This window comes from Aphelocoma coerulescens, chromosome 12 (assembly GCF_041296385.1).
Source record: "Aphelocoma coerulescens isolate FSJ_1873_10779 chromosome 12, UR_Acoe_1.0, whole genome shotgun sequence".
Lineage (NCBI taxonomy): Eukaryota > Metazoa > Chordata > Aves > Passeriformes > Corvidae > Aphelocoma > Aphelocoma coerulescens.
In genome coordinates, this window is record NC_091026.1 from 5809980 (window position 1) to 5833971 (window position 23992).

Here is a 23992-nt window from a genome sequence, read left to right on the forward strand (position 1 = left end):
GTGCATTTTTGGGCTGGAGAAATGTGCAGCACACCAAAAACACTGATTCTTTTGGTCTTTTTTGCAGTCATGTTTATTACCTCTCTTAAAACAGATCCACACAGAATTCCTTTTTTTTTTTTTTTTTTGACTTTGATACTGGGGAGATGCTGAGCTCATAAGTGTCACAAAAGCTTTTGGCAATTGAGTGATACATGGTTTACACACCTACATATTTTTTGCAAGGCATCATTGTAGCCTGTTCCCATTGGGCATGTTGTTTCTTGCATAGTTAATTCTAAAAAGAAAAATTCTGTTTTGGGGAAATTTTCTATGTAATCTCATGTAATTACTTATTCTCATTTTGCTGGTACCAAGAAAATAATGGGAAGGGGGGGAAAGTGGAATGGCAAGAAAAGCCTCTTAAAGGCTTTGCTTTAACAGTAAAGGGAGATAAGTTCAAATTAATGATAAAGATCACAAATAACATGAAATTCTTCGCTGGTAGTTGTCATTCCATAGTCATGTGAATTTCCAGGAATTATTAGTGTGCATATGCTTTGTTCAGAACAGACGTGGTTCCCACTGTTGTGGGAAAAGTGTTGATACTAACAAGTAGAACAGTGTTTTTCAAAGTCTTCCTAAATAGAATTTTAAAAAATAAAAATCTGGCCTGCATATGTAGTTGACTTTACAAGTTTTTTACAGGGTTAGAATTTGCAGGTTCAAATTTGTGAGGCATATGGTCTGATAACCAAATGTTCTGAAAATAGTGCCATTCTCTGAGAGTGGCCGTATGAAAATCTGCATCCAATTCCAAGCTCGGGTGCTACTGCTTGGTGTAACTTCAGCTGTTACTCCACACTCAGTGAGCAAAGCAGCCTTGTACAGGAAACTTGTAATACTTGTTCTGAGTGCTGGAAATCATCTGAATCAATACCAAAGTAGCCTGCAGATCCCAGCAGTCTTGCACTGTGAGGGCTGTGTTGGAGAATCTGTCTGGTTGCAAACACATTATTTGGGAAGCTCAAAGCTACAGCAGATTTCTCACTGTTAAATTCTGTCCCTCCACATATGTGTGTGTCTGATTTTCAGTTAGCCCTACTTTAGTCCTTTGATAATTGGTTCAAATCTTGGAACTTTTTAAGCATCAGATCACGAAAAAATGAGTTCTAGACTTACAGACCAATTTTTCTTGGAAGGGACTCCAAATGTCACCTGTTCCCACCTCCTGCTCAGAGCAGGGCCAGCCCATGTCCCCTTGCTTGGAGCATTGTCCGTGGGAATTCTCAAGGTCTATCAGACTGAAGTCACTGGACATTATTTGGACAACTTGTTGCAGAGTTTAATTGCTCCCACTGGAAATTTTTTACTTCTTTGACCCTAGAATTTCCCTGGCTGCAACTTGTGGCTGTTTTCTATGGCCTGTGCACTTGTGAGAAGGGTGCGGTTCTGTCCCAGATGAAACTGCCCACACACGTGAGGAAATGGGAATGTGATGTGTAAATATGATCCTCACCAACCTTTCCTCCTTTTCTCTTTGACCAGCTCAGCTGTTCTTTTCTGATGGCAGAAATGTGTAGGAGGTTTACGAAATGAAACATTTAGTCACATGCTTTGTCTGTGACCCATCTTGGAAAGAGTTTTGAGAAGCCCTGGAAACACAGGTGAAATTCCCATCTCTCTCCTCAGAAGAGCAGTATTGTTGTAGTGCAGCTGCAGAGGACATCAAACATGTTGATTTTACTTTTTTTTTAATTTCAAATTAATGAGCTGGAGAAATCTTTGATCTTTACTGGGGTTGGAAAGATTCTTACTGTGAACTGCCAGAACCTGCATCTAAGAAATGCAGTAGTGCATGATATGTAGAAATGTTTCAAAGGTGTGAGATGAGCCAGTTTTGTGCTGCTACAAGAGCAGCCATCCAGAAACTTGGAGTTCTTGAATCCATATTGAAGTTACTTCGCATCAGCAAAATAGTTCCTGTGGGACTTCTTGAGGAGGTGAAGGAGAGGAAGGCTGGATTGAATTTCAAGTGTTGCTTTGCATATTGACAATTTGGAGAGGTTTTATTTTATTTCTTGTCTCTGTTCTGGCCTTTACTCTTCCCTACGAGTCTTCTGAAATTCTGATTGCAAAACTGCTATGTTAAAGTAAGTGTTAGAAACCCTTCCACTCTGGCATTAATTATTCCTAGAATTTCAATGAAGTGGGAAGACAATTCAATGAACTTGAATTTTGCATAAGCAATACTGTGTCTTATATGCTTATCTATTATGTGTCCATCTGGCAGCTCACACACTTGTTGGCAGAAGTGCTTTTATTTCCTTTCCTGAAAAATTCTGGCACTGAACGTATAAACAAGCAGCACTTCTTTCTTCATTTAATTCAGCATGAAATTCTGAACATTATTAGTTAATTAATATTAACTCTGGCGAGTCGTTGCTGGTGCGAGCGCGGAGCTCCGAGCTGGAGCATATGGAGCGGCACCGCGTCCTCGCAGGCAGGAGCCGGCAGATTGAGATCCATCTGTCAGCTGACACACGCACGAGCCCGAGTTTGTGCTCAGACTGCCAAGAGAAACCGGGAGTGGGGCTGGGAACAGCAATCCTGGTGTCTTTTGGGGGAGGGCAAGGGTAAAAATTGCTTTCCCCTCCCCAATTTAATAGGTGCTTAAAAATTGCCAATAAAGGTTCTGTAAAAAGCGTGCTGGCTTTTGGTTCCAAAATTAATGTATTAATAGTGAGCATGGTGAGGACCCTCAGCTTACCAGTGTGGTTGTCTGTTGGGTTTTTTGCTCAGTTTAGTTACTGGGAAGGCTCAGATTCTTTATCAGGGATGTGTTGGGAAGTACCTGGTAATGTCTGCATCTGTCAGAAACACCTGATGCTCACAGACACTGCTGCAAGGAGCTGGGCTGGGAAAACAGCACTTTCATGTGGATTTACTGGGCTTTCAAATGTACAGGTACATATTCATCAGGTTGCACCTCCTAAAGATTTTACTCATTTAATTTGGGGGGATAGAAGTTTGTGGTGTGATCAGCCAGCCAGTATATTCCCAAAAGACAGAGGCTTTCCAAGCTTGCTCTCCTGTTTAATGTTAACTCAAGTGAAATGTTGTGTTTCTAGAACTGGCCAGAAAAACACAAACCTTTCCAAGTCTGTTTCTCAGTACAGATAAAATTTGAAGTGCTTTTAGTTGAATTGCTTTTGAATAGCCTCTTCCAAAATGAATTTTTGTGACTTTTTAAAAGAAATTAATGAATCCACAGGCATTACACAACTTCATAGCAATAACAGACAACAGCCTAAGCTTGGAGTTCACCCCTGCCCAAAGCAGGCACACCTTAGCAGTTTAATTCCATTTTGTCTGCAGAAAAGCATCTTGCACTAACTCCACAGTAAGTTGAAACTTCTGTTTCTTGCACTTGTTTTGTGATGCTTTGTGGCTTCCTGTTGTTACACAAAAGTGCCACTAATTAAAGTAATCCATAATGTGACTGGGAAGGACTTGTCATAAATAACAAACTGGTTAACTTGGCTGAGTGTTGCTCATTTTTAACAGAAGTTTTATATTTGTGTCATGCTGTTCGCAGGGAAAACTGCTGGCAAATGTTGCTATTACAACTTTATCTTTGGTGTAAATGTACAGTCTTTTTGTCTTGTCACTTTTTAATTTCTCGTGGGGGTGAATCAGTTTCTCTCTGCTGTCAGAAGCAGTGACAGTGAGATGGCAGGTTGACAGCCTGAAATGCTGCTCCTCCACCTTGAAGGTGATTTATTTAATTGTTTTATGAGGACAGTTGATTTTGGGGAAAATTGCCTTACTTTTGAAAAAGTTATGATAGGTTCAGAAACCAGAATGTGGTTTACAGGCTTTTAAGCTGGGCAAGCATGACGTGCACAGAGCATCCTATGTTAAACTGAAATTCATCACTAATATCTGGAGAAGTAGGTTAAAATACCTGTTGGTATTTTGCTGACTCTACCTGCTATGGTTTGTGCCTCTTAAATCAGAATCTCTTCAATTTGAAGGGGCAGAGGGGAATCAAGGCTTATTTATTTTAATATAAGAGATCATTTCTGAAATAAGAGCCTAAATAATTATTTTTCAAGACTTGTGTTGAAGGAACTGGTGAGTGGTACTGAAATTTGGGCAGAAGGAAGTAAAACCCATGTGTAAAACCCATTCTTAGTGGAAAGGTTTCACATTACCTTGTTATCTCTGGTCTGTCTTTGGGATGTGTAAGGATTTAGTATCTTGGAGCTGTATTAAAGAATAAATCTGTGTTAGGATATTAGGCTAGATCTGGCAGAGGTGAGGCTGCTACAGCCCCTGCCCCAGGTCTGACCTGTGGCATGGCTGAGTGTGTGTTCCCAGCAGGAAAAAAGATCTTCTTGCCCAGAAGGAGTTAGAAATGGAATTTCCTAAGACGATGGGACAAACTACAGACCAGACAGTGCAAATGTATGGACCAGCCACTGTTTACACATCAGCAACTGCTTTTATCCCCTTGTCCCTCTATTTTCCTACACTTGTTCCTTCAGGAGTCATCTAGATCCTTCTTGATGGACCTGGGAGGGGTTGGAAATACATGGAAGTAGCTGGGCAGGGTATGAGAGGGGCTTTTTATCAGATGCCCAAACAGTTTGTATTATAAACTGCATTAAAACTGCAATAGATAAACTTACCTGCTTTTTGCCTTTGTATATAGTTGTCATTAATTTTAATAGTGATTTTTTTTTTAGTTTTCAATAAGTTAACAACTGTCAACCTTTTTGTGAAGGGATTATCAGACTAAAACAAAATCTGTCCTGCTTTCCTTTTGTAATTCAGTTTGCCCACAAAATAGAGATACTTTGTCAGAGAATGTATTTGTCCTGCTACTAATTCACTTGATTTCTTTCTGATATTATAGACTGCCCATATTATGAAAATATTTTCAAATTTGACTTTGGGTCTCCAGTGAGGAAAAGAAACAGCTCTTTCTAATACCTGCTTTTCTGTTGGAAATTAAATTTTCTGGATGGGCAGTCGTAAAAGCTCAGGCCAATGGAATGGTGGTCAGATGTGGATTATTGTTTCATGTGAGGAATATTGGCAGTCAGAGGATGGAGCTCTGGAATTTAGAGGGGACAGAAGGGAGACAGTTTCTTAAAAAATGGATCCTTGGAGTTTGATGTAGTGAAAGATACAATTCATTGAAGGATGTCACATTTCTGCAACGTGATTTGCTTTCACTTTTCTGTATTTTTGTTGCTTTGGAAGTTGCTAATTGTCTTCAATGATTTTTTTTTTTTTTTATCTCCCTAGTAAAACGCTTCAGAGAACCAAAGCATGAAAGACGTCCTTGGAGGATATGGTAAGTTTCTGCATGCTTCATTCTTAACTTCTTTTTCTTCTTGCATGTTTTAGAAATTGAAGGGATGATGTTTGTGTATGATGACTAAAATAAAGAAAAGTGATGACAAGAAATTGGTAACTGTCAGTGAGGAACCAAAGAAGTTACCAAAATGCATGAGTCAGGTTACCTTCTGTGTGTTTCCTGGCTACACATTTCTTACTGAACACTTCCAGGAATCTGCAGAGATGTGCTTTTAGACATAAAGCTTCAAGTTGTGCTTCTTCCTGAAGATGGAAACTTAGAGTAGCCCTAAGATGCACCTGAACATCTACAAACTTGCATAAGCTTATCAGAAGATCTCAGCTGGGCTCAAATAAAATTCCATGTTTTGTAGGTATCCTACTATGTATAAAATAGAAAACAGTATGATAAAAGATACAAGTACATCACCCATAAAAAATACAAGGTATAAAAAGTGTATTTGCGTTTATTACATTTTAAGAGTTACTGGATTGAAGCAATGCCAACATAAGATGTACCAGTTTTGAGACTGGTGTGTTAGGCTGCCATTCCACTTGTTCAAGACTTCAGTGATTTAAATTCCTCTCATACAATGCTGCTTCTCAAAGCTAACACTGACCTTTATCTTATTGAAAAAAAAAGTACAAAAACTTTGTGTACTACAGTCTACCTCAGCCTGAAATTCTGACAAGTGCACTGATAGCCCTTAATTTTTAAGCAAAGAATCTTGTTCTGGGACTCAAGTATTGTTATTTATAGCGTGGTGTACTGATTAGATAAGTAACTCACTGGCTTCCTGCCTCATCTCCAACACTCTGCTTTCTGTGTCATGCAGTGAATGAAGAGATTGAAGTTCAAGACAGTTATCAGGGAGGGTAGATGAATTCAGGCGTAAAATGTCATTTGGATCTGTTGGGGTGTTTAGATCTTTTTAGATGTGGAAACAACAGGCAAAATGGTTGCTTTTCTGTATAATACATAGAATACACTCCTGCCTGCAGAATACTCTTGTTAGTATTCTTCTGATTTACATTTAATGAAACATCCACTGGAAGTTTTGGTTTTGTGTAAAGGATGATGATAAAAGAATGGTAAGAGCTGGAGTCAATACTGAATCACTGTCTAAGTGGGGGTTTATATTTTCACTTTGAGTAACAAACTGTTTTCTCTCTGACTTTATCATCTGCTTTGGAGATAATACTGTCAAGGTTGGAATTCTTTTGCAGTGTGTTCTGAGCTCTGCACTATAGATAAAATTCAGTGAAACCACTTCATGCTTTCAGGTGAAAAATATGCTGGCTTTTAAGTGAAATACTGTAGATAAAGGACTCATTAGTCACTATTAAGTTGTTCGCCCACAAGCACATGATGAGGATTTTATTTTTGTCTGTGCCATAAGCTTGCTAAAAATGCATAAACATAAAAGGTCCAAAATACCTATCAGGACTGGGATACTCATTGTTTCCAGGAGGTTATTAAAGACTTAGCTAGAGTTAGTCAGGATTAGCTCTTGGATAATGCATATGACACCAAGAGGATATCCGTAGACTTTATGTTTACAGTGGTAGGTTTCAAGTTAATAATAATTTGGGTTATTGTTAGAAGAAATAGCAGCAGAATTTTAAATGGAACATTGTTAAATAAAAGCTAAATACCGTGATACTTTTATCATTCTGGTGTTCTCATTTGGGGAAAAAAATTAATAGCAGAGATGGAGTTTTAATTAACATAAATTTGCAGTGTCTGGCTGTGTTGTTTGTGGGTCTTAAGAACTGTTTTTACTCTACACAGGTTTTTAGATACTTCCAAGCAAGCCATAGGGATGTTGTTCATCCACTTTGCAAATGTCTACTTATCAGACCTTACAGAAGAAGACCCTTGTTCACTGTAAGTGTTTAATTTTGGAATAACTGGTCTTTATGGAAGTTCTGTAGCTGAGTTTGATGGTGTATGTGGATGGTAAGGCAAGATAGAGCTCAGAATATAGTTTTCATGGTAAAAATCAGCCACTTTAAAAACCCTGAGGTTTAAGCTTAGTTAATCAAGGATCAGAATTCTCCTCTGATCCACACTCTGGCAGGAGTCTGGCCTGTGTGTAGATATTTTAAACCAAGGGCAAAGCCCTGCTACTTGTCCCTCTCCAGTGAATGAATGAGGACTTGGGATGCACATTGCAGTTCAGGTTTGTTTACTGAAGGTGCAGGGACCAAAGGAAATGAACATCCAGTTGTGTTCACTGTAGAAAAGCAAGGCTCTAATACAAAGTGAGGTTGCTTTCAGGGTTATTTAGCAAAAATCATTTGTGTTTGTATTTTCTTCTAAAACCTACATTGGCTGCTGCAGTATTATTTTCATTTTGTTAAAAATGGGGAATCTTGCTTGGTAGCCAGGCAGTTAGTACAGAAATTAATTCTGCAATGTCATGCTTGGAGCAGTGTGACTAAATAGATAAGCATTTCTCTGTAGTGTATTAAACCTGAAGATTTTATGACTAAGACCCCGACAGGCTCTTTACAGGAGCTCCTGAAGCAAATGGTAATTGCTTGGGTTTGTTCTTGATAAGGCTCATGCTCAAAGTAGCTTACACATTGCTGGTAATGGAAGCTGTGAAATTACTTTTAAAAGCCCAGTAATTTGCCTTTTAGAACCAATCCAGTTCCTTTCAATGGCATCTGCTCACTTGTTGTTCTTTGGTAAACAAAAGAGACACACAGCTCAAGGAACATGCTTGTGTTGCTGCACAAGCCTGTTTTCTATCTCTCTTATTCCCCTTTGGTTCCTTTTGTGTTCCTGCATGGTAGAAATGTATAAGGAGAGCACTGCTTTTCTCTTCCCACCACAAAGCATTTTGCTAGGCAAAATGTATTTATTTTAGCACATTAACTGTAAAGTTTGAATTATAATTATGACAGTTTCAATAATACCAGGCATCATTGTAGGATTTTCCTTGCTCACAGATTCAAGAATTTCCTGATAGGTTTAAAAACTGGCAGGTGCAAATTACTTTCATTCAATTTTTATAAGTCAAAGTATATATTCAAGTAAGGTAACAAAAGCATGCCAAAAATTGTCAGTGTTTAAAACTGTAGCACAGTAGTGTATTATGGTATTTTAAACTAAAAATACCTTCCTGTTGTGTTTTCAAAATAAAGGGTTTACTGACATGTGCATTCTCTTCTGCAGTCTACATATTTTTATTTTCAAATTCCACTTTTAAGTGTAACATGACACAGAACAAGTAAGAGAGTGAGGTTATTCAGTGTTCTCAGCATAACAGAAATTACAGTGTGGAGCTGGATAATTTCTCAGACAAGGGTGCAGGTTCTTGATGGCAGAAAAAAAACCACATAGCATTAACTGAAGCCTATGTTAGGAAAAATATTTCTTAAGTTTGAAAGCAGATCCAGACTTGCCTGGCAGCAGCACAGCAGGTCCTGTTTGTGCCAGGTACGGGTGGACAGGTTAAGGACACATCCCGGGGTGAGCCCCGAGTGTTTGGGAATCTCGGGCATCCCTGGTGTGCCCACTGGATGTGGAATAGATGCTGGCACCTCTGTTTTCCCTGCGCCTGCTGCTGCCTTCCTGCTGCGGGCTTACAGCAGCCTCTTGTGGCGTCTGTGGGACTCGTGCAGGCTCGGAATTGCCGAGCTTCCTCTGCAAACACTCAGCCTTGATTTTAATGTTTGGCCAATGCGAAGTTAATTAAAACAGATTTGGTGGACAATTATTAGAAAATAACTATTTTTAGAAAGTTGTGGGATCTTTAAAGACAGAAACAAAATATTGAGACTTCTAAAACTATTTGAATTTCAGGCTATCTGTAATTACAGAAGTAGGTAAATGATTGTTCTCAATACTCTGGCTTCTCAACATATTTACAGATTTTTATCAATCATGGTGTTAAAATACCCTGAGCCTGCAGAAAATGGACCCTGACTCCTTGTTTTCTTTTCCATTTTTCCTTTCAGGTACCTTATCAATTTCTTGCTGGATGCCACATTAGGAATGCTGCTAATCTACATCGGGATCCGTGCTGTCAGCAGCATTGTGGAATGGCAGCAGTGGGAGTCCCTTCGCTTCGGGGAATATGGTAAATGTTTCTGTTCTGGCACTGAAATGATTCTCAGGGTAGAATCTCAGAGTACTTCAGCAATTGGTTAACTCATCCTAAAATCATTTCACAATCATGTTAATATTTCACTTGTCATGAGGGTTCTTTTAAGTTCTATATCTAAGCATGCACCTTCTGTCTTAGAAAGCTCAACAAGTTCTGAGCATTTACTGAGTTTGGAGCAACTGCTTGAATATTTATTTTTTTAAGGAGTGATTCAACAAATTATGATATTGGCTAATCTCCTGGAAAAAATACCAGTATGATAAATTTACTCTGCAACACTTCTGAAAAAATGATTGCTGGAAGGTCATTTTCTACTAAAGCTTTCACTGAACCTCATGCCACTGTCTGAAGATACAGACCGAGAATTCTGCCAGCCCTCTTTAAGCAGCCACATCCCTTCAGTGAAAGAAATGGCAAGATGGCCTGTGCTGCTCCTCAAGTAATGATCATTGGAGCTTGTGCATGTAGGGCTTGTATCCTTGGTGGAAAATGTGTGAGGGACAGACTGTGAAATCACTTTCAGGTGAAGTTGCAGAGTTTTATCTTCTATTACAGTACACAGAAGTCCACTGATGTGCAGAGGTTGTGGATTTGCAGCTGCAGTTGAGTATCACACATACTCACCATCAACACTTAATTTCGTTCAGTCTGTTATTCTCAGGTTGCTGATAATGAAAGTTTTGTATACATGCTAAAAATCACATTTGAAGCTCCTTGAGATAGGAATGGGAGGAGATGTTGCCTTGTAAGTCGACTGTGGCTCTTAATCAGAGAGAAAAACAAAAACTCCATTGGTTTGGCAGGGGGGAAAGTTTACTAAAGTTAAAAATTTTTGCCTAATAAATTAAGAGCTTTCACAGCAGTTTTATAATTATTATTGGTAGGATTTTGGTTTTGTAGATTTCTTTGGTTTTAATGATCCTAGGTAGCTGACAGAACTAAGAGTAAATAAAGGCCTTGTGAAATTGGAGCACTTTAAAAGCTTGAGAACTTTGCAATCAAGTAGCATTAATTGCTATTTGCTTTAGTGTCAGAGGTTTAGAGATGATGACAAGCAACTTAGGAGAAATAACTGCCTATACCATTAGGGCATGTTAGATTTATATAGATTTAATGTGTATCTTTTAGGGTGCAGTTTATGGCCACTTAAGATGTTGAAATCAGCACTGCCACAATGCTGTTTATCTGCTTTTATCTCACATGCCACAGTCCAGTATTTCCACTCTTTCCCTTGGACTGGTGTATATCTGACTCTTCAGGGAACTGGCCAAGAGAGCTAAACCATCAAAAATTCACTAGATGTAAAAAAAGTAAATAGTTCCTCCAGATTAGTCCCCAGACTTGTGTCTCTAAGGGATTAGGTAAGCACCAATGCCCAGGGAAGGTGAAGGGGCAAGGAAAGAGGTGAGACCTCTTGCCAGAGCCCTATTTTCTGATTGTTGGTTTGGCTTGAAGCCATTTAAAGATGTTTGAGCAGCTTTCAGCCCATATAAAACTTGAGTTTCCATTTAGAGAAAAAATTTGTTGCATCTATTACAGTTATAGGTAGGTACTTGTAATCATGTCAGATCTTAGATTTTATTTCTTCTTAATAACATTTTGATTTTTTTTGTGTGTGTAATCTTGTCCTTTCCCATTTTAATATTCTTTTGATAATAAGCAGTCTGGGTGAATGGGGAGATGTGGGGAGTATATTCACTCTCCTGCAATTTAACTATTTCTTCCTGACTTTCAAAATTAACCCAGTTTTATTTTAGTTATGAGGCATTTCTGACTGCAGTAATTAAGCTCTTAAAATCAACAAATGGACCTGTGTTCTGCTGTGGAGGTGGTCTGTGGCTGCTCCAGTATTGTCACTTTGAATTAGGACATCTAAAACACCTGAACCTGTTTATTGAGTATTGTCCTGTGTGTGTGTATATAAGTGATGTATGAAATTACAGAAATCCTCTTTACTTAGTTGTTCTTTCTAATATCAGATCATTTTATTAGTCACTAACTTTCTTTTCTGCATCTTTATTAATGTGCTGTCCTGCCCTTAGTGTGTTATGTTTTTAATCGAGCTATTGTAGGGACTATTTTAAAGCATATTGCAAATCTGTGTTTCCATTAATCATGTGGAAGAGGCTTCTGGTATAAGGAGAATTAGAGAGCAGATGGAAAGTTATTGGTTTTGGCTGTGCAGTAAGGTTAGGCCCTCAGTGAGAAATCCCATCTAAAAGGACAAGTTGCACTGGATCATTTGCTGTCATCTTCTGTTAAGTGTCCCTGTTGTTTCTGAAGTGAAAACCCTCATATCACCAGTTTATTTAAAATTTTTCAGTTTGACCCGAAGAACACCCCTATTTTTCATAAGATTATTTAAAATAAAGCAAGTAGGGTAGAAGAGGGGACTAAAATGCAGTTCTGTGGGATTGCAAGTGTGTTTAGAACTTGGTATTTTGAAGTTAAATATGGATGTTTAGTACAGAATTACGGAACAGTTTGGAAGAGAACTCAAAGACCATCTCATTCCACCCCCTGCCATGGGCAGGGACACCTTCCACTATCCCAGGTTGCTCCAAGCCTCATCCAGCCCGGCCTTGGACACTTCCAAAGCTGGGGCAGCCACAGCTTCTCTGGGGCACCCTGTGCCAGTGTCCTGCCACCCTCACAGCCAAGAATTCCTTCCTAATATCCCATCTAACCCTGTCCTCTGGCATTGGGCAGCCATTCCCCCTTGTCCTCTTACTCTGTGGCCTTTTCCAAAATCCCTCTCTAGCGCTCTTGGAGCCCCTTCAGGTACTGGAATGCTGCAATAAGGTCACCCTGGAGCTTTCTTTTCTCCTCACGTCTCCTCTCTCCTCCACCCCATGGCTCACTGAAAAGTATCAGTCTTGGTGCATTTTATCTGGAGTAGTAAAGTCAAGTCCTCAGCTTGGAGATCAGTGTGATTTCAGTTTGTTTGTACATGTGGGAAAACAAACAGGAGCCTTCCTTCCAGCCCCAGACAAGTCTCTTCTTGTGATTGAGTGATGTTTGTGTTTCTAGAGCCTAAATAATCATTTGTCTCAAGTTAGTTCTCACTGTGAGCTCATTTCCCTTCTTAGCTCTATTACTTGATCCCTGGTGATTCATTACTTGAAGCTGTCACAAAAATAGCAGTGTCCTGCTGGTTTTAAAAGCCTCTTCTTTATATGGAGGTTAGTTTTTAAGCATAAATGCCTCAAGGAAGGAATGGGTATCAAAATATCAGCATTTATAAATGGTAGCTGTTTGTACAGCAAAACAGCACTGCAGTCTGATTTATGAACAAAGGAGCATGACGCTCCCTCAAGGGCTTTTTTACATCAGAATTTTTAATTTTATTGAAATTGTCTTCATATCTCTGGTTTTGTATTTTCAGATTCATTACATCTGCAGTTGGATTTTAATAGAAGTGCGGAATCAGTTAATATATTGGAGTGTGTAAAGAGGAGAAAAATAGTCATGATCTGTACTGAAAAGAATGTTCCCTGCGTTCTCCTTCCCTTCTTGTCTTGAGCTACTTTAGCTGCTGCAAGTAGAAAACAGATGATAAATCCCTCCTGGTGCTTATAAACTCTTTTGGCAACTGAATTGTGCTGTGGCCTTTTTGCTTGGCTTTGCCTCTCCATGGCAGAGCTCAGAAATTGTATTTGATGCATCTTTTCCCTCCAGCTCTTCATTTGCCACTTGCAGAGCAACTTACTTATAGCTATGTGGGGTAGATAGCATTGACTTCAAAACTATTTAAAGTTTATTTTGGAGTAGTTCTGTGAGTTGGCATTTTCTTAAGAAAAAATTTCAGGATTTGAGGAACAGAAGAAAGTTACGGGACAGAGGAATACCAGGTATTTGGTTCAAGAACTGTCTCTAAACATACTTCTACAAAGCAGCTGATGGCAGTGGCAGACACAAGTATCTGGTTTGGCATTGCCCAGCATTTTCCAAAAATGCTGCTGCAGTTGTCACTGCAGAGGATTCATAATTTTTTAGTTTCTTTCTTTATTTGCTTTTCTTGCAGTAGCAAGATTTCCATTAATTTGCTGGATTATTCTGTACATGACAGGTAAAAAATCAGCATTCAAGAGATTACTGTAAGAGACTTTAGAAATTAAATTAGAGCTTTATGGCTTCAACATAACGTTAAAATTTTAATTTGAGTTTGTGTACCAAACCTCCGAATGTACAAATGTCCCAAATATTCATTGGAGCACCTTCTTGGTGTGGTAATGTTATTAACTTGAATTTCATTACTTATAAAACCATAGAAAAAATTGGTTAGAAAGGATCTCCAGAGGTCATATAATCCCACCTCTGGCTCAAAGCAGGATTAACTTCAAAGCTGAAATGGGTTGTTCAGGGCATGGTCCAGTCAGTTTTTAATTTATCCATGGTTTGAGATTTAAGAACCCCTTTATCTGAACAACCTACTCCAGTAGGTTTAACCACTCTCACTGTGAAAGCTTTTTTCCTTCATAGCAGAATTGTATCTTCATCCACCCAGTCTGTGCCTTCCCAGCTTTTCTGCAAGGATACTATTGGGACACTGTCAAAGGACTTGGTAATAGTAGGCAGCATCCCTCTTATCCCCACTTGTAATTACAGCTGAGAAATAATTTTGTAGGTGCAGTAGGGCACACAAAAATCCTCAAGTAGAATTTAATATACACAACTTCTAATTTCAGTCATGTACCAAAAAAAAACCCAAAAAAACCAAAGAAAGCAACACCACTCCCCACAAAAACATTATGGAACAAAACATTCATTGGTGAGAGTGCACAACACTCTTAATACAGAGTTTCACAGTTTTTGGATGTATAGAATCTCCTGAGAGTTGCAATAGATGCAGAATTGTTTTCACTGTCTTTGCTTTTACAGACTAAATAAAGATTGGAAAAGAGCTTTGAATAAACTTAGTTTCAATGGTAAGGCTGTAGCTAAATCTAGATTATTTTTTAGTATTTGCTATTTAATGAGGAAAACTAGAGGATGCTATAATAAAAATGTGGAGTATTGTGGGTACAAAAATTCAGCTAGCAAGAATTTCTCTTGCTTCTTTCCAGTCCCGTGAGATACTTTTCTCTGTCACAGAAGATATTAGCAGAGTTCTATAAACTCTGAACACCTGCGACCTTGCAGAGCTTTGTTTATGGTACAGTAGAAAAATATTTTGACAATGGATGTTTTGGGATTCTAGCCAATCACCCCCAAGGGGTGGCTGATCCTTTGACCAATTAGACTATGAAGAAAAAAGTCTATAAAAGAGTTTGTAAAATAATTAAATAATTCAATCTTACTGCACAGTTCCTGCCTGTTGGATCTCTCTTCTCCCTACCACTGCAGGATAATGTAATAGAGTATAGAAATTAATTGCTAACATTTAATTCTCAAATCTAATTCAGGCCTTGTATCTTCAGAAGAATCACAGTTGCTCGACTTTGACTTACTGATGTTTTTCCCTTTCAAATTTCTAACTTTTTGGCTTTTTACAAGAGGAGCTGTAAACTGCAGTATATAATTGTAAAGCTTGAGCATTTTAATCACTTTCCTCTTGGACTGCTGAGTGTTGATCACTAACTTATCCTATAAGGCTCAGTTAGGAAGTATTTGTTGTTTTGAGCTCCAGTCTGATTTATCAGTTTCTCTGTGTAGCACTTCAGCAGCAAACACTAAGCCTCCAACTATTACTGAATATTAATACTGAAAGCCTTTCAGCAGTGTTCCAGAAAAGGAAGCAGCAACTGTCCATTATGCATTACAGACACATAAAGGCATCTGATTTTCCATTGCCCATTATTCATCTGCAAACTAAGAGTTTGGAGCTGCCTTTGAAGAGATTGCAGAGGCTGCTGCACCCCCTCTATACCTAGATTTTGTTTTCCAGTGAAGTGCAGCTTCAAGCTCACCTGCAAAGCTTGTTAGGCTTATCAGTGCTCTTTTTTCCTCTTTTTGGCTTCTTTTTCTTTCTCTGCTTTCTTTCAAAGAGTCTAATAGTGTGCATAAGTTTTCCTGTTCAAATATTTGTGGTCTTCTTTCTGTCCTGGCAGATAACTTCGTGCACTCAGGTCCTCACTCTGTCCTCGAGGTGCAGCAGAATTTCAAACCCTTTGACATTGGAACTAAAATATGATCCTAATTTTTTGTTCAGTAAATTTTTCATAGCAGCTCTTGCACCTGTTGCTTCAATTTTGTAGAGAGGAAAAATAAGTTTAAGGCAGCCTGGGGACAATGGTGGAAATCATAGATCTACTTAGACTGAAGGGAAATCTCTATTCTCTTTCATTCCCCCAGCCTTGTTTCCCTCAAATTTTCCCTTTTTAGGCACTTAATATGTCATGATAGAGGGTCAAAATTAACAATATGATGAGAAACACAATGAAACTTTATCTGTTGTGCTTTCATCAGATTATGTGGAACAGTATGAGCATACCACAGGTGTTGCTGAACGGGATAAAGTCCTGTTAGTTTCAGTTTCTGATACATTCTGAAAGCTGGGGTGAGGGAGGGGAAGGAGTGGCACTAAAGAAATTGGAGAAGGCACTTCTAGAGGATTTAGCTGCCCTGCTGCCTCTTCTAATACTGCTTTTATGAGATGTTTACCATGAAGTAAAATCAAACCTATGCATACATCGAACCTTTCTTCTTTCTTGCAGGTGACCCACTGCAGTGCAGTGCTTGGATGGGCCAGTGTGCTCTGTACATAATGATTATGACATTTGAGAAAACCATCATCATCATAGTGCTGCTTATACCTCAGTGGAAAGAGGTTTGTGTTTTTACAGCATTTTGCAGACAAGTGAATTTTAGGTGGAAGCTGTAAAGGCTTCCAGTAGCATTTATTGGTTTGGCTCAAGCATCATAATTGTCTACAGTCATTGCCAATTAACTCTGTGGTAGTGGTATGTTCTTACAGTTTAATTGGAATGCTGCTAATGAGGCCTTTATCCATTGCCAGGAATATCATACCGTATTTTGAGGGGTTTTTTGTAAACTGAAATATCTAAAATTTTATTCTATCTCCTTGCCTAAAGTGCCCTTGAAACTACTAAGTGGTTGTTTCTTTTTTTTTAACTCTTTAATTCTTGCCTACACTATTTTGTATTCTTGTAGTATTTTAAAGAATTTTCTTTGCCTTACTTACCTTGTTGATAGATCTTAACTGTAGACTTTTAGAAATTTGCAGTGGATTAGTGAATCCACTGATGCGGACTGGATAAATCTTTGTTTTGATGGACTCTGTGCAGCCAAATATTCAAAGTGATGCTGTTACAGCCCATTAAAACCAGTTAGCTCTATTGTATGCTCTGGACTACTTTGGGAACTCTCTTCTTACTGTATATTTTGCAAAACTCTGCTCTGTTTAAATTTCCTAACGATGGAATCTACAACATGTTCCTTGGGAGCAGCTCTAAAATGTTCAAGATGATTCTCACTCAGCTCCTCAGACTTCTATAAACAAAAATGACAGAGATAAGTTTCTTGTCAGCCCCACTTACTTATCTGTGATAATTTATAAGCTGTCCTAAATACTTTGCTTTTCTCCAAGCTGCCCTTTTTTGGTTCATCTGTGTTATTTTTCACATTAGCTTGTAAGTGAACATTGCCCTGCCTAACCCAGTTGTGTGCTCATACTGCCATGAGCTGAACTTGATCCTTTTCTTTTCACAGGTGGCTTTATTGAATCCCATAGAGAACCCCCAGCTGGAGCTGGCAATCGTCATGCTGATAGTTCCCTTCTTTGTTAACGTTAGTACAACTCACTTCCATGAGATGTTTACTTGGATATCCTTCTGCCATGTGTTCATTAATTAACATTAGTCCTTAAAACACAGTGTACCTTGGTGCTTAAGTTAATTTACGGGCTGTTAAAGAATAGGTAAAATGTCTGGATATGTAGATTTTACAAAGCTGAAATCCATATGGAGCTAAAGAACCAGGCTCAGGAGAGCAGCAGGAATGCCTCATAGTCCTCTTTGGCCTGATGACTTCAGTAGATTGACTGTAGTACTGAAATATTGACATAGAGATTATAAAATTACAGTGAAATTTGCTTTAGGAAGCAGTTGGTCTAAGGACAGACATCCTGTGAAGTATCCTGTGTCTGACCATAGCTATTAGGGGCTAGCCTGTGGTGGAGCAGAGCAAAAGGGCAAGTGTGCAGTCATCCTTCCCAAAGTATACTCTTTCAGTAATCTGGGATTTAGGAATTAGAGCCAGAGATAGTGGGTGTCCTTGCATGTAATAAGTGCTAGTAAAGCATTGCTACATGAAGAGTTAATATATCATCACTGTGAATAGTCACTGCTTTTCTTATTTTCATCTCTTCCACAAAGGACTAAAGTAGCTGGGTTCTAGAGCACTCCTGCAAGGTGTAACAAGCCATGTCACACTGTGCCTATACAAGATTTAGATTTTGGCCAATTCAGAATTACTGTCAAGTTCATTTGGTCAGTATTTGGATGTTTCTTCTACTCTGAAGAAAGCTGAACTGTCATTTTCCCCTTCTCTTTAACAGGCATTAATGTTCTGGGTAGTAGATAATTTTCTTATGAAGAAAGGGAAGACAAAAGCTAAACTTGAAGAAAAGGAAGCAGGACAAGATTCAAGAAATGGAAGTAAAGTGCGATACAGGAGAGCAGCATCACATGAGGAGTCAGAGTCAGAAGTATGTAGAGTTAATTATTGTAATTAATGCAATATCAATACAATTCATCCCTCTTGATATTGATTTCTTCGTAGCACTGTCAACTTAGGTTTGATTTTCTGAGCATGTACCTCTAGCAGTAGCTCCCAGCATTTGCAGTTGAGAACCAGTTAAGGAAAATGTCATTGTTGTACCACTCTGGCAATTAATTTCCTTCCAGATGGGCAGGAAGACACAATAATATATGTAAATATCACAGGTGAGCTGTGTTGCAAGAGCTTCTAAATAAAACCTCACAGGAAGTACAAAACTAATAGACAATTCTAATTCTAAGAGAGGTTAATAACTTAAAGTGAGAGGGAGCTGGTGGAGGCAACTGACCTGATTCTCAAGAATTATTTACATAGTTGCCTTAGCATAATGTTCTTCTAAATTACATTAAGTGAGCAGGTTTTAGTTCAGCTGAAGGATGGGTGGTTTCTTTGGAGGTGAGTTGGTTTAGCTTTAGTAAGTTAATGTAACTTTTCTGTCTGATAAACAATGCTATTTATATGTGGTTTGCCAGGTAATGTGACTGCCTTGTTACCAGTGTTGATCAAGAGCTTAAATAAAGACCTCTCAAGCTGCCTCCACTGTTCTGGAGGTGCAGGCATCACTCTTTAGGTTCAGAGTCAGTGGCTGTAGTGAGATTAATATGCATCCATCCTCCTTCAAAATTTACTGGAGGTTCCTGATAGGATGTGCAATGATGTTTGATAGTGTGGCAGTAAATCCGAATTACGTTCTCTAAACTCTTTCCTGAGCAAATAATAAGGTGCTTTGCAAGCATTAAAAAAAAGTAAAAGTTTAAAAGTAGAAAGAAGGAGGAGCGTGACTGCTCCATGTGCTCAGAAGCTGTAATTTGTTTTTAGATCCTTATTTCAGCAGATGATGAGATGGAGGAGTCAGATGCCGAGGAGGACCTGCGCAGACTGACCAACTTAAAGCCTATCAAGAAGAAGAAGCATCGCTTTGGTCTGCCCGTATGACACATTCCTTGGCCTGTGGACTTGCAGGTTTCATGGCAAAAACTTCTGTCAGTGGGGTTTAATGTTGCAATTGCATCTCCCTTTTCATACAAACTGACCTAGAAGCAAGGTCTACCAACAAGAAGGCAAAGCAGTTGGAAGACTTCCAGTTCAGTTGCACTACAAACACACTGACCAGTTATGCAAGAATGTCTCCTCATCGTGTGTGGAAAAGGGACGAGTCACTAAGGAGATTCGTGTGGGAGGTGTCAGAGAAGATCAGAGAGAACAAATAAAGAATCTTTCACTTTTGGGTTACTGATGGGACAGTGTAAGGAGTTCTCAAAAAGGCATCAGAGCTGACTAAGTTAAAGCAGTGTGTTTTATTACTAAAACTGGCTTTTGCAGCATAATTCCTAGAGCAGAATAGTTTATGGTTACGAGCTGTAACTTAATGTTATTTTTTTAAGTACAAATGTTTACTTGCTACCGGGTACCTATGGAACTAATAGGTGGAACAAAGATTTTTTTCCAAGTCTTCTCAAATCTATTTGACTATTTTATATTTAAGTTATATTTTCATACAGTTGTATTTAAAGATTCTCTTTGTCAGAGAAAAGGGTGCAGTTCCCTTTTTTGTGCAGAACAGGTCAAAAGATTTGTAGTGAAAATCTTATTTATCCTTGTGTCCTGATTTATGACAAAGGGATTGCAAAGGGAAAAGCTCTCTGTCACTGCTGAAGTCACCAAATATCACTAAAAAATGAAGTCCTATGTGTGCTCTTGACCATATAATTTGAAAATACCTTTTTCAGTAGGAGGTGGTGTTTGCATATTTGACAAATGTGCACTTTAGTGTATAACAAAAATCCATTGTGGTAAGTTATTTGTGAAATGAGTATCTATGGATGACTCTAATTATTTCTGTTTCTGCAAGTCTCTTGTGCATACCTCTCAAGTGACCCAAAAGATACGGAACATTTCTGATACTTTTCCTATTTTAGGGCCTGCAGTACAGGACTGTGATCTGATTGAAGCAGTTGTGCTACAATATTGCAAATACAATTCTGTCCCTTGTTTTTTGTTGAAAAAGCAGTCTTCTACTTAATGTGCTTAATGGCGACTACAAAAAAATTTCTCCTATTTCACTTCCATAAAGTCTCATTATCTTTCAGTAGTAGAAGAACAACCCGAAGGGGTACAGTGCAGTTGTAACCACAGCATTTCTGGGATTTTCAGTGTCTCTTCTGATAATTGAGAACATGTGGTGATCTGAAACCTAGCAGATGTGTTTTCAGTGACATCCTTTTGCTTTGCATATTTTTTAAATTATTGTTTCTGACAGCTTTCCTTGCTTAGTTAAACCTTGTGCAGGACAAGGCGATGTGTCAAAGAGGTGACAACAGACCTTAAATGCAAATCTGTTGTAGTATCTGGACACCAGAAAAATTCCAAGCCTTAAACCAGTTTCATTGGAAAACTGCTCAGAACTTTTTAAGATTTTTTACATTTTTTTATAGATTTACTAGGTCTTAATGTGATTTATTATCCAGACCACTTAACTGGGCCTTAGTAAATACTGAACTGTGCGCTCCCGTGCTTACTTTCACTATTCCAGCATCCCTCTTCCCAGTGGCTGCTGAGGGGACACGATGCTCTGACACCTTGGAGTGTCCAGCTGGCTCAAAGGGACATTTCCCAAACCCGAGGTTTTAGTTGAGCCACTGACCTTTGTTACTGTGCACTGAAATGTAAGAACTGCAATAAGTTAAAGTACTAGTGTTTTCTTTAGACTAAATCTAGAAACTAATGACAGTGGAAGCTTACCTGAGTTCTTTTGACATGGGGGGTGGGAATGGGGAAAGGTCCCTAATCAGTGTTGCCTCTGGTTTGGGGGGATTGAGGTTTTTTTATTGATTGTGTGAGTCATCTTCTCTTGGCTGTTGACCACTGGGTGGGCGCAGATCTCCAAAAGCACAGTACTTCAAGGAACTCATCAACAGAATAGTCTCATACAGCTCACTTTTCCAAAGGGATTTAAGAGCTAGGACTGGCTCTTGTCACAAATGTCAGCATTTATTTTTTTTAGCATAGGATTTGTTCTATTTCAGATAGTGAACTCAAGCTCCTGACCATGTGCTACGTCCCAGTGCAGAGCCATGGCTGTCCTCGCCAGCTGAGATAACTGAGCAGCGCACACAAATTTAACTGTACGAGCTTGCATCTTATCTTCCTTTTTCCTCCTCCAGTTACTTCAATTATCAAAATTATCCTAGTCTCGTGTTTAGTCTGTGAAGTGTCAGTATAAAATTATGGCCTTAATCATGTAAAAATATTTGTTTTGAGCAGACCTCAAGCTTATTGACCAAGTACAAAATGGTATAAAGTGCTATGGAGCAGTTTCTTGAAGATGATTATAGCAAAGGTTCTGAATGCCTAATTTTTCATGTCTTAAGTGCTTAAATGTCACTTGATGTGAGGTCTTGATATGCCTAGCAAGATGATGTTGTAAAGCACTATGAGCCAAAGACACAGAAGTGTTTTAAATACCAACAGTAGTAACAGGAGGAGCAACCTTCAGAGGGGAAAAAAATTACTTTCTCTACTAAGACAGTAATTTTATTCAGAATTTTAGCTAAATAACAAAATCTGGGATTTTTTTCTATACATTCTTTGTTATCATTGTGAAAGAGATGGAAAATGTAAGATTGGCAGTTTTCCTCTCTGTAAGGTAAAAATTGGAATTCTTGCAATAAATATGAGTAGGACACGTGCTTTTGTCTGACTGGCTTGCATATGTGAGAAGGGAGTGTGTGCCTAGTGCTTCACTGTGTCTTACCACTCACTGAAATGTATTGGCAGTACAGTCTGAAATGGACTTTTCATAAAGAGTTGATCCAGCAGTGATACTGCAACATCATGTTTGCATTATCCTCAAACTGTCACTCACATTTCTGCCTGGCAAATGTGCTTCAGGACAACTCATAGCAAAGGTTTAATTCAGGCTGTGCTTAGGAAGTAGGATTCTGTTTAATGAAAATAAGCTATGTAGTGTATGCCAAAGTAAGAGAAAGGGATTGTAACTTAGAGAAGAGACACAGAAATATTGGTGGAGATGGAATTTACCACGAGTGGTCAACCTAAATGTATTAACTGTTCCTAGTATCCAACCTGTGACACATCTGCATAAACTTAAAACACTGGTGTTGTCTAATATGTGGTTTCCAAGTTCTGGCTTCAATATGTTCAAGTCCCCTTGTCTTACTTTAAGTAGGTGAATGCTGTCTGTTAATGTTGCTAACTAAAATGTACTATACAGCTTTTCTTCAGGGAAAACTCAGAAACTGAGTTGCAAATTAGAGCAATGCAAAGTGATCCCCTCCGGCAGGTGTCTGCTCTGATTCCTGCCGAGCCTGGGGAGGGGGACCTGGGCTCTCCCGCTCTGCTCAGAGCTGAGCATCACAAGGAATCTCTGCCACTGTGCTTGACTAACCCGTGTTTGCAACTTTGCTGTGCTTTTTACAGGAGAAACCAGTAGTGAAAGCGAATAAATTCAGCCACATCAAGGCAGAGCACATCTACAGCATAGGCGTGCAAACTTTTTTAGGTGAAGTTTCCAGTTCAATTACTGAAAATGACTACTATGGTTTTACAAAGTAAAACTGCAGTATCTTTAAAAAAGGGACTCTTTTGTAGGTGTTTTTGTCTTGCGTAGGTATCCGTCTCAAACTGAATGTGGGGTTTGTTTGTAAGTAAATTCAGAGTATAGCCAATGTGAGCAAAACCAACAGCTGTATTCTGCTGCCCTGTTTGGACCATATTGTTTAATCAGTGGTGTTACCTTAAACTTTTAAGGGTATCTGATGTACGTTGTATAATGGTTTACAATAAAGTTTGACTTATTACAGATTTGTACACTTGTTTTATACTTGTTCTGTCTCAAAATGCCTGTGTTTCAGTGTTTTTAGTGTGCTCTTGTGGGAAGCAGGTTCTGCTACTTGAGTTTAACTTCAGCTCTCCTTGTGCACACTGTTACGCTGATTTTAATTTCAGCACATTCATTTACCTTAATGGCAAGTCCCATTTGATCAGGAAGAGCCACTGTTCTGAAGCTGCAAATTTGTTGGCAAGTTTAAGAATCCTTGTAGGCTCCTCTCAGATCCGTTCCCTGAGGAAGGTTTTTTCAGGGCTGGAGCTGCACAGTACTGGCGCAATCCTGTCTCTGTAACTCCTGTGTAACATTTGCCTGTTGTTTTCATACTTTCCACCTACCACATCCAAGTAGCCCCATACCCACTGCACCCTTACAGGGAATTCAGAGTATAATCTTCACTCTACCAAGTGTCAGTCCCCTGAGGGGTTGTTAGCACTTTCCTGGAGGAAAAGTCAAATCTCCCCTGAGATTTGGAGACCACGGTGGCAGCCGTGTGTACATTCACTACATTCTCTATGGTCATCATCATATTTTAGTTGGAACCATTCCTCAGCAGAGGAGTTTTCCACAATTCCTATTGCAGTGGAAGATTAAAACTTGTGGTTTTAATAGTCATTATTGGATAAATGAGCCATCTTGTTCCATTGTCATTCACGTCCCGTTTAACAGATGTCAGGACCTCAACCAGGTGAACAGGATTTCTACTCTAAAATGTAAGTAACTGTAGATTTAGGCTGGGTTCTTTGTGAGGAAAAATAGCCCATAATCTGTGCAAGGAAATGGTTGTTCCTGTTTACAAAATGTGTAATTGAAGCGAACAGAACTGTCCAGGCTTTAGGATGTTTTGGAAACCTTAGGATGTGCTGCCTGCCTCTCTGAGCACTTCACCTGCCCCAAATGGCAAACACTGTTTGAGTGGTTTGATCTTGTTTGTGTAATG

The 23992-nt window shown here is 38.9% G+C and overlaps 1 protein-coding gene across 1 annotated transcript in view; it reads left to right on the plus strand.

Annotated features, from left to right (window-relative positions):
• The window catches only part of STIMATE (STIM activating enhancer), a 34108-nt gene extending 11081 nt beyond the window's left edge, over positions 1–23027 (plus strand). Inside the window, exons 2-8 of the mRNA XM_069028035.1 lie at positions 5296–5344; positions 7139–7234; positions 9316–9437; positions 16121–16233; positions 17136–17213; positions 17983–18132; positions 19023–23027. Of these exons, the coding sequence (XP_068884136.1) occupies positions 5296–5344; positions 7139–7234; positions 9316–9437; positions 16121–16233; positions 17136–17213; positions 17983–18132; positions 19023–19139 (725 nt within the window). The 3' untranslated portion in view covers positions 19140–23027. The remainder of the gene's footprint in view (positions 1–5295; positions 5345–7138; positions 7235–9315; positions 9438–16120; positions 16234–17135; positions 17214–17982; positions 18133–19022) is intronic.
• Positions 23028–23992: the final 965 nt, after the last annotated feature.